At 40.5% G+C, this 11,244-nt stretch overlaps 1 protein-coding gene across 1 annotated transcript; it reads left to right on the top strand.

The window, feature by feature from the left end:
- The first annotated feature begins 2,199 nt into the window (after positions 1-2,199).
- On the top strand, positions 2,200-8,065 carry LOC105918749 (gastrula zinc finger protein XlCGF57.1). Its single transcript, XM_036151912.1, has 3 exons — positions 2,200-2,408; positions 3,855-3,919; positions 6,457-8,065. Exons 1-3 carry the CDS (start codon positions 2,200-2,202, stop codon positions 7,647-7,649), a joined length of 1,467 nt encoding a protein of 488 aa, XP_036007805.1. The 3' UTR covers positions 7,650-8,065.
- The last annotated feature ends 3,179 nt before the right edge of the window (positions 8,066-11,244 follow it).

Below are 11,244 nucleotides of genomic sequence, written 5' to 3'. Positions count from 1 at the left end.
AAATCTAAAATGTCAGTAAAATATAAATCTGGCTTATATCTGACGTTATTTATTTCCTCTCCTTATTTTCCTCTCAGTGTTCTCTGGTTTCTCTCTCCTCTGTCCCATCTAACCATCATCTCAGAAGTGTGGAGGACATTTTTATTCAGAGATCTATTCTCTGATTTATCGTCCTCTCTCTTTTAGCTGCACCTCTCCTAAAAGGCGCAGGAACCGCATAACCACCACCAGCCTCAGCGCTGCACCAGGAGACCAACTTTAGTTCTTTAAACCAAATAAATCTAAAGTTTTAGCTGCCAACCTCTGGCTGAGTTAACACAACGACCGTCTGACGTCTGCAGGGAAAGCAGCCAGATCACAAGGTGCCAAATGAAAACCCTGAAAGTGAAATGTTTGGTAAAAACCCTTCCTGGAAGCAAATTATTACAATAATTTGCTTACAGGAATCGTAATGAAATGGTATAAATTCCATTAGCAACTGAACATGGCACAAACTTATCAGGTGATATGGAAATGGAGTGATGACAGTAATAAGCCTCATTATTTAAAATCATTGCCATGAATATTGAAACCCTAACAGATGCACAAAATTAATTGAGATCAAGAAAAATGGCAGGACATATTCCTGCTTCCTTTAACGCAGATAATGCTGACGCCGAATAACATGGGAAAATAAATATTTAAGAAATAAATCAACCAGATCCATCCCCTGCTCTGCCCTGACTCATTGCCTTCTACCTGGGCTACCTGGTACAGATTTAAAATATTTTACAATCTAAATGAGATTTATTCTGAAATATCAGTGAACTGCCTGGTTTCTCCTAGCAGATTTATTTTACCCAGTGAGTAAAATAATCCTTACCTGTGAACACCTAGCACCATCGTCCACTGCTGCTGGCGTCTGCTCTTTCTACTGTGGCGTTAAAAGTTCAGTTTGTTACATTATCTGCAACAGAATTACTCAATTTACATGGTTTATTTCGATAAAAATGTTTAAAGTTTCCTGCCTTTGCTCCTGGCGGAACAATTGTGGCATTGACCTGAGCGCAGTGAGACAGGTAGACAGGTGTTCAGCGTTTAAACGTCACACGTGTGCTCAACACCTGACCAGTTAGCCAATCACAGACAGGTTTTTTTTGTCATCCAATCAGAGTATTGCTTCCAAATGCTGGATGGATTAAATCAAAATGTTGCAGTTTATGGCAGAAATTACGAAACACATTGGTGGGATTGAAGATAAATGAAAATAAATAAACTGCTGAACATTTTAGCCTAAAATATTTAGTACAGGGCTCAGATCATCCTCTATTACCATCTAACATAGAAAGTACTCCTGGGTCAATGTGAGCTTCTGTGCTTTCTGTGTCTCTGCTCTGTGTTCTCTAAGCCCCAGTGGGTGGAGGCAGATGAGCGTTCACACTGAGCCTGGTTCTGGTTCTGCTGGAGGTTCTCCTCCCTGTTAAAGGGGAGTTTTCCTCTCCACTGTCGCTTCATGCATGCTCAGTATGAGGGATTGCTGCAAAGCCATCAACAATGCAGACGACTGTCCACTGTGGCTCTACGCTCTTTCAGGAGGAGTGAATGCTGCTTGGAGAGACTTGATGCAACCTGCTGGGTTTCCTTAGAGAGGAAACTTTCTCACCAATCTTCATCCTGATGACTTTTGACCCTGCCTCTCTCCTCCATTCAGGACCTACAAGCTACAAGTAGCATCTCCAGACCTTCTGCGTTACATTAACTCACAGTCTACAGTGTATATAGCTATAGATTCTGTATATATATATATATATATATATATATATATATATATATATATATATATATATATATATATATATATATATATATTGTCTGCACCATCAACACCAAGTCAAATTCCCTGTAAATGCAAACCTACTTGGCAATAAACTTGATTCTGATTCTGATGATTTGATGGAATCTGACTTTATAAAGAGCCTTGAGATGTGTTAATTTATATAAAAAGAATGAATTGAATTGAATTAAACAACAGTTATATAAAACAGAAAAGGAATATTGACACACATGTGAACTGTGACCGTAAATAACATTCTGATCATTATTGTGGATCAAAGACACCAGGAGGACTGTTCAAAAATCAGAGAATAAAACAGGGAACATGTTGTCACCCTCCTGTACAGCAGGGGGCGGTCTGCACCTCGTTGCTGTTTCCATCCCACCATGATCCCGGAGAAGAAGCAGCGGTTCAGGGAGCAGCAGCTGGCCGGCGGCGGCACCGGGAGGCGGACTGGAGCTCAGCGGACACCGGGAGGAGAAGCTGCCAGAGAGGCGGAGACACCGGAGCCAGCAGCCGCTGGAAGCTGCGGCGGAGGGGGGCAGAGACAAGATGGACGCTGCTCTCTACGCCGCTGGTCGGCCGCTAACCGACGGTTGGTAGTTTAAATCCCAGCTGCAGGGAGGCTGCTTCCTCTACAGTTAACGGATAGATTTATTCATTTATTACAATTTATCAAACCTGTTCCTGTTTGTAGCCTAGCCTGCTAATGCTAACAGCTAAATCTGCTTTAATAATAATAATAATAATAATAATAATAATAATAATAATAATAATAATAATAATAATAATTTAGCTCTTTCTAGCCTGGCTCTGCTAACAGTAAATAAATAAATATTAATATCGCTACCTGAGCAAGGTGAGTTTGAATGTGGTTGGAGGCACTAATTTATTTGCCAAACGCTCCAAATTAAACGGAAGAAGAACAAAACGTAGAGGAACAACAGCATTTTAGGGCTAATAGTTATTTTCCTTCTTTTTAATTTTTGATTAACGGCTTTGATTCATCTTTCCTTTTGACAACACTGTCATTTTTAATGACATTTACATGTCCAGTTGTGTTATCTTACATCTTTTGCCCTCATCCTGTTAATTTACATTCCAATAATAACAAGTAGAAGATTATTGATAATGTCTCTTAAACTTGAATATTTGCACCGATACTTAGAGGCAACCAGACATTAGATATTCTGCTGCAGATTTCACATTAAATCATGAAGGACTGTTAAAGAGGCAAAAAGAAGTTATTTGTAAAACGTGGGATTATGGAGCAGACATGACCCTTGTGTTGTTCAACACCACTGACTTTGTTCTTAACCTCAGAACCCTTGTTTAGAAGCATCGGCTGATGTGTGATGATTTGTTTAAAGTTATTTGTTGAAACAGTTGCTGGAGTCTGATTATCCCTCCTGACTCTGACCTTCTGCCTCAGCCTCTTGCTCTGCAGCTTGTAGGCAGGCTGAACCTGTGACTCTTTTTTTTTTAATTAATGTGGTTAGGCATCTTAAGCAACCTGTCCTTACCGTTGGTATCTGTGTGGTTCCTGCTAAACCTAAACATGCAGAAATCTCACCGCTTCTTAAGAGACCTGGGCTAGATCACGCTATGATGGCTAGTTATCGACACGTTTCTAAGCTGCCATTTGTTTCAGAAACTTTAGAGAAAATTGTTTTTTGTCAATTACAATCTTTTCTGGATGAAAATGACATTGTTGAAACCTTTCAGTCGGGTTTTAAAGCTCGTCATAGTACTGAATCAGCATTATTAGCAGCTGTCACTCATATCTTGCTGCCATGTGATTCTGGTACCTATTTTGGTTCTAATTGACCTAAATGCTGCCTTCGACACTGTAGACCAGAACATCTTAATAACACGTCTACATCATTCAGCTCTGGACTGGTTTAGATCCTACCCGGCTGATCCATCTGTCTCTGTCAGCTTTTCAAACACTGAATCATCTTCTTCATCATGTGGGGTTCCACAGGGCTCAGTTTTAGGACCTCTGCTCTTTATTGTTATTGCCTTTAGGCTCCATCCTCAGGAGATATGGACTTCCTTTCCATGTCTACGCTGACGACTATCAGCTCTATCTGCCCCTGAAGCAGGGTGACGGCTTGCTCTGAACTTTTTAAATTTTAACAATAAGAAAACTGAGGTAATACTGTGTGAACCTAGTACTGTTGATCTGACAGCATATTTTAAACCAGGTGTTCCTGATTTGGCTTTTAAGTCAGACAGTGATGTTAAATTAGTTGGTCTGATCAGAGCAGTTGTTAGATCATGTTTTTATCACTTAAGGCAGCTGATAAAACTTTAAATTCTTTCTGTCAAGACAACTCCTTAAAACGCTGATCCATGCAGGCTTTTCTATTGTTGGTCCTCAGTTATAGAATAACTATAATAATAAGAGAGGCTCCTTGACTGCCCACGTTTGAAACTATATATATATATATATATATATATATATATATATATATATATATATATATATATATATCTGTATACAGTTTTAAAGTATACAAATTTACCGTCTGTTTTTGGACTGAGAAAGTCTGCATATAACAAACTAAAATCCACCACAAATTCTAAAGTGTTTACTTAGAAAGCTTGACTTTGCATATAAGAACATTTCTCAAATAATTTGAACAGAAATGTGACAATCAACAAAAATATGTTGCCTTTAAAGGAGATAAACTTCCAAAGCTTAGGGCCATTAAAAAAGTCTATTCGATTCTGACTTAAATCTCAGAATCCTGAGAAAAAAGTCAGAATTTTGAGATTAAAGTCAGAATTCTGACTTTTTTTTCTCAGAATACTAAGATAAAGAATTGAATAGACTTTTATTTTTTGAATGGCCCTAATCCTCTTCCGTACTTCCAAATCATTAAACAAACGCTGAAAATAGTTGAAATGCTGCCTAAAAAACTACCAATCAGTGGGAGAACACAACCATCTGGCTGGTTGGCTTCAGTGCAGACCTGCTGCAGGTAACAATGTTCCCTCCTGTGATAAACAGCCTTTCAGAAGCTGAACTTGTGACTTAAATGCACATATATATATATTTTTAAAGTATATAAAATTAAATTTGTCCTGCAGCGGCCGAGGTGCTTCGGTTTCTTTTGTTTGTTTTTGTGATTTTTTTGGGATCTCCAGCATTAAATCATCAAAGGTACTTCCATAAAGGATAGTAACTCTTACACTATTACTATTACCTGATCTACTCTTTTGCACAACAAGGAAGTGACGAATAAATTCAATATTTCTCTAAACAAGGCCTGAATTGTCCCAAACTTATTGGTTATGTTTTAAATAAGAAAATTAAAGTTAAGTTTGTTATAATATTATATTGTAATATGCTCTCAACCTGAATTAACAATGCAGCGGTATCAAATATTCGTCTTAGTATTTTAATCTCTCGTCTTGAGCACAGTGTGGGCGTTAGGGGTTTCGGTCCTACTTAACTAGTTGGAGTTTTGGTGTTAAAACTGACAACTTCATGTCTTCCACAGCTCCTCCTACATATGGGGTCCCTCAGGGGTCCATCCTCGGCCCTCTCCTATTTGCTCTCTACCTACCCCCCACCCCTCCGGCTCTGTTTTTAGGAAATATAACATTTAATTTCACTGCTATGCTGATGATTCTCAGATCTATTTCCCCTTGGCACCAAACTCTGTCCAGCAGCTCTCACTCTGCCCTGAGGACATTAAATCATGACTTTCTCTAAACTTCCTCATTTTAAATGAGAATCAGACAGAAGTTATGCTGTTTGGACCGAGTTACTGACCCCCCCCCCTCCCCCAGTGTAGATCTGGGCTCTCTGTCAATTTATCTCAGGGACTGTGTCGCCAATCTGGGGGTAAAATTTGACTCTGATTTTAAATCTGACGTCGTCAAAGAGCAACGGTGAAATAAATCTTAGTGAGACCTGCCTTGTAGAAACTGATGTTTGGTTGTAACTGGTGTATAAATTTGTATTAATAGAATCTTTCACTAGTTTTATGTTTTCTTTGAATTATTGATATAACAAGTGACACAATTGCAATGTTCATCATATCTTCCAGTGTTACCTGAAGATGTTCAGCAGATGCTGGTGGTCAAAGAAGAACAGAGTCTACTGCAGGCCTCAGAATCACTGCATATAAAGGAGGAAGAGGAGGAATGCTGGACCAGTCCAGGGGGAGAGCAGCTCAGTATGAGCGAGGACTCTGATGCCACTCGGTTCCCATTAACCACAGTCCTCATGAAGATTGAGGAAGATGAAGAGAAACCTGTTTTATCACAGCTGGATCAACAACAAACGAGGAACAGAGCTCTTTCAACCAGCTGTTCCGCTGACCAAGTGAAATTAGAAACTGATGAAGAGGATTGCAGAGGAGCAGAATCCGGCAGGATGCCAGATCTGAAAACCCATGGAGGCATTTCCAGCTCTTCAGACACAGAAGTCAGCGAGGATAATGATGATTTATCCCATCCTGATTCTCAGCTGAAAGACGTGTCTTTAAAGTGTTCGGTTAATAAGAAGCATTTTAATGGGATGTCAGCAGGGGCAGCCCAAAGGGATCTGAAATGTTTCAGCTGTAATGAATGTGGAAAAAGCTTTCTGAGAGAAAATCTTCTAAAAATACACCTGAGAATCCACACAGGAGAGAAACCATTTAGTTGTGAACTTTGTGGACAAAGATTTAAACAAAAATCCAACTTGAACAGACACATGAGGTTCCACACAGGAGAGAAACCCTTCGGGTGTCGTCTCTGTGGGCAGACGTTCAGCTGGAAGTCTAGTTTAGACTGTCACATGAGAATCCACACAGGAGAAAAACCATTTGGGTGTGATTTCTGTGGACAAAGATTTAGTGAAAAATCAGTTCTGAACACTCACATGAGGATCCACACTGGAGACAAACCATTTAGCTGTGATGTTTGTGGACAAAGATTTAACCAAAGATCACATTTGAAAAGGCATGCCAGAGTCCACACTGGAGAGAAACCGTTTTGTTGTGAGGTCTGTGGACAACATTTTGGTGATAAGTCTGTTCTAAACATTCACATGGGGAACCACACTGGAGACAAGCCATTTGGTTGTCATGTTTGTGGACAAAGATTTAGTCGGAAGTCAATTTTAGACAGTCACATGAGGATCCACACGGGAGACAAACCGTTTGACTGTGATGTCTGTGGAAAAAGATTTAGTCACAAGTCCAGTGTAAACATTCACAGGAGAATCCACACAGGGGAAACCCCGTTTGGCTGTCAAACGTGTGAAAAAAGATTTAGTAGAAAGTCAATTTTAGAGAGTCACTTGAGAATCCACACAGGAGACAAACCGTTCAGATGTGACGTTTGTGGACAAAGATGTAGCGAAAGAGCACATCTAAAAAAACACATGAGAATCCACAGTGGAGACAAACCATTTGGTTGTGATGTTTGTGGAAAACGATTTAGAGATAAGTGGCATTTTAATATTCACCTGAGAATCCATACAGGAGAGAAACCATTTGGCTGTGATATCTGTGGGAAAAGATTCAGTGATAAATCAGATTCCAACAATCACATGAGAATCCACACAGGAGAGAAGCCGTTTGCTTGTGATCTTTGTGGACAGAGATTTAGACGAAAACCATGTTTGAACATTCACATGCGAATCCACACAGGAGATAAACCATTTGGCTGTGATTTATGCGGGAAAAAGTTTAGACAAAAATCATATTTGAAAATTCACATAAGAATTCACACAGGTGATAAACCATTTGGTTGTGAGATTTGTGGAAAAAAATTCAACAGTAAGTCAAACTTAAAAAATCACATGAAAAGCCACACAGGAGTGGAAGCTGTTTAGATATGAATTTTAAGACAACTGTGGATACGAAACATTTAAAGTAGCACCATGTAACTTTCTGACAACACGGCACTGTCACAAAATTAGACAGTCTGTGATTTGGAATCTGATAGCAGACCACTTTTAACCAGCAGATTGAAAAGTCATCAAGTTACTTTTAAAGTCAAGGCCATATTCACCCCTCTAGATTAAATCCTACATCAGAGAACCAAAAATATGTCTGATCAGGTGTCATATCCATTAGGACTGGACAATAATTTAATACCAATATATATTCTGAAAATATAGAAAAAAGGGTCAATAAAAGGTTCAATAGAATAACAATTTTCGTTCCTTCTGCATTCTAGTGATGTAGGTTAATATTACATTACAGTCATTACATCCTCCCAAGCAATCACAAACACAGACCCAGGAACGCTCCGTCACCAAGCTCCGCCCCCTTCAAAGAAATCAGAGAGCACACGTTCTTTTTAAAAACTTGTGGTTTTGGTAAAAAGTTGGTTGAATAAAGGTTTGAGTTTTAATTCAGTGTTTGTGTGTATCTAAAAATAGGTTGCTAAGTGATGAGGTAGCCTCTAGTACTTCCTGTCTCATTCACTAAGCCCCGCCTCACCCGGTTCGTAGATTTGGCAGCAAAGGAAGAAAACAATTATCAGAGACAAAACACTTGACATATACATATATTTATTACAATTGGAATTCCAAGTGGAGACACACACCTACATCGTTATCATAAAGCTCATGTAATATAACCTGAAGTCCTCCCGACCATGTCAGCTGCAAGCGTGTGCCTGAACCCCGCCCAGGGGCGCACTTCTAATACCTGGGGCCCTCACTGTGTATGTGACTGAATGATGTCGGGGGGGCTGCATACACATTCATTCTATCTGTGCTTGTGTTCTTACAAGCAAAACATTCACATTCCAGTGTCAACCAAGGAGTTATCTTTTAATTCATCAATCAGGTGTTAATAGGATTCTACCAAGATAACATTGAGGAACAATAAAAAAGCTTCCAAACCGTAAATCATCTTGAAGGGTACCCCATAAAACCTCATGTGACTCCCACTTTGCCTAGTATCCCCCAAGATGGTTGAATGAATTTATTGCCTGTTAGTGACCCTGGAAACAAAATATTATTCCTCACATTAAGCTAGTACTAGAGTCAAAACATACACGGTGCTATTTTTAAGTGACTGCAAAGTTTTGTGTCTATAAAACAGTTCTTCAAACTGAGTTTAATTGTTGCTGTTTTAGAGCTTTGTTCTCATCGAAATACATGATCCCTAAAACATTTCCTATGACGCAATACTGACAAAAACCTGATAGTGGCAGGTTTTGTTTTTGAAAACCTACAAACTGAAAGGAACTTTGCTGCTGTTGTACACCATTAAAAGTTATTTATAACAAAATATGCATTTGACTTTTTACATCTGATTTTATGCTTTTATATGTGGAATTCTAACTGCATACAATATTTTTTTTATCCAGATATTTTGCAGTCTGGGGTTAAAATTAGTAGTCCAGAGGGGCAACAGTGGTACAGCAGCTAGCTGTCTGTGGCACCGCCCTTCACTGGTTTCAATCCTATCTTTGTTAGCATCTCTGTACTCTTGTTTTTTCAGTGTTTTTTAGCTTATTAATAATCTGGTTTTCGAAGCGTACAAATCCTTTTTTTTCCAGCTCAGCGTACAGTTTGTCCTTCTGAGGTTCTGGAACTTTGCACAACGCCAACAACCAATAAACTGCTGAGTCTCCTAACAGACCGCTGTCTTCGCCATGCTTGTTTCTTTCTCCTGTGGCTTACTCACCTTAAATCTTAGTCAGTCTGGACAGGTGACGACATTGACGACGCAGTTCTGTGCCGACACCTTGTGTTTGGCGGTGCCCAACCCAAACAACTTCTTGCATGTCAATGTGTTTTTTTTTTCAGTGGAAACACGCCACTGCAGATTGGAAAGACGTGCAGGGAACAGGAATGGGTGGAAAACACCGTTCTGGTTGCTGGTTTCTGTAATACCACATTTCTGTCTAAGGAGCTGCCAATTACAAAAGTCACTTTCTCATCAGATGTGGGGAAAACAATTTAGTTCTCCAACGCCATGTTCTCTAATAAACCTCTATTAGAGGTCTTTATAGGTCATTAAATGTCTTTACTGAGCAGCTGGATTATTACTGAGGCTCCATCTGAAGACCCTTAATTACAGCTCCTAGCTCCTGTTCCTTGACCTTTCATGGGATCAACAGTCAGAACTCTATCATGGGGAGGAAAGGAGCTTCAGACTGCATTTTAATTTATTTCTGTGAGGGGGGCTGTGCTGAAACGTCATGTCAGGCAAAGGATTGTGGGATATAACTCCTTAGCGCCATTAACAGCCATCGCTAGGTTCCTAAAGTAGCCGTGAGAGGAAGCATACAGGCTCCTTTTCTTGCCTCCTTCCTTACAGACTGCTCTATTCGGACTGCACTGATCATGGAGACCACTGATGCGCTTCCACTTTGCTTAAAGAGTCCTTACCCAATAGACGTAAGGTATCCCATGATCCTTTGTGTGACATGATCAGCACAGCCCCCTCAACGAAAATGTCCGTAGAAAAGAGAGCGAATGTTTGGTAGTTAATTTTCAGGAGGCTGTAGGTCTGGATCATCCGGGTCTCGTAATGACACCAGAGTTAAAGGCTGTCTGGAATCTGCCCAGCAGTCTGAAGCTCCTTTCAATTAAATTTTATTTATATAGCACCAATTCATGATACATGTCATCCCAGGGCTCTTTCCAGAGTCAGATCCAGTCAGATTTCCCTCCCACCATCTGACTGTTGACCCCATGAAAGGTCAAGGAACAGGAGCTGGGAGCTGTAATTAAAGGTATTTGGGTGGATCCTCCCATTAACAGCTCATGAGTATGACATCATCAGGGTGCGACTGCAGTTAGTATTGGTTTAGAGCAGTGGTTCCTAACTGTGGTCCCCAGGGACTCCTGTCCTCCATCTTTCAGACGTCTCTGCTCCAGCTTACCTGATTCCAATGACTGCAGGACCTCCTGTGCTGCCATCACAGGATCTAGAGCTGCAGACGCCTCTTAATCATCCTTTCATTGAAGTCAGGTGTGTGGCGGCAAGGAGACGCCTAAAACGTGGAGGACAGCGGCCTCTAGGAGCCACTGGTGTAGAGGATCTAGTTCCTGAGTGGTGCCACTAAGCCACATCAGAACCACAAATGTCTCAGGGCATTTAACGCTCTGACAGGTTCTGCTCATATTCCCCTGGTTCTGATGCTAGAACTATGGATCCTAAAGTTTATTCTGACAGAACTCAAGTCCGACTTGGACGCCAGTCTCAGACGTTTGCTTTGCTTTAATGTCGAGGAAAGAGGTAAAAGCCTGAAGGTTTAACATCAGATAATCGTTTTGCAGCAGGGATGGAGCGGAGCAGCAGACTGATGGTGGGTGAAGAAGCTGAGGAGGATTTCCAGCAGGTTATCTTCTCCTGCTGCTGGTGGAGACTCTGCAGGAGCTCAGAAAAAGCCTCTAACATGTTTCCTGTGCAGCTCAGACTTCCTCTGCTTCTGTGACCGATGTCCTCCAGGGAGTTCCCCTC

This window comes from Fundulus heteroclitus, chromosome 20 (assembly GCF_011125445.2).
Source record: "Fundulus heteroclitus isolate FHET01 chromosome 20, MU-UCD_Fhet_4.1, whole genome shotgun sequence".
Classification (NCBI taxonomy): domain Eukaryota; kingdom Metazoa; phylum Chordata; class Actinopteri; order Cyprinodontiformes; family Fundulidae; genus Fundulus; species Fundulus heteroclitus.
Note: the sequence above shows the minus strand (reverse complement) of the source record. Positions and strands in the feature narration are given on the sequence as shown.

Bases quoted from the DNA above. Each gene is read 5' to 3' on its own strand.
- LOC105918749 (XM_036151912.1), top strand. From the start codon at position 2,200: ATGATCCCGGAGAAGAAGCAGCGGTTCAGGGAGCAGCAGCTGGCCGGC. The intron at 2,409-3,854 runs GTTGGTAGTTTA...CTCCATCCTCAG, and splicing joins TGGTCGGCCGCTAACCGACG to GAGATATGGACTTCCTTTCC. The intron at 3,920-6,456 runs GTGACGGCTTGC...GAATCCACACAG, and splicing joins CTATCTGCCCCTGAAGCAGG to GAGAGAAACCATTTAGTTGT.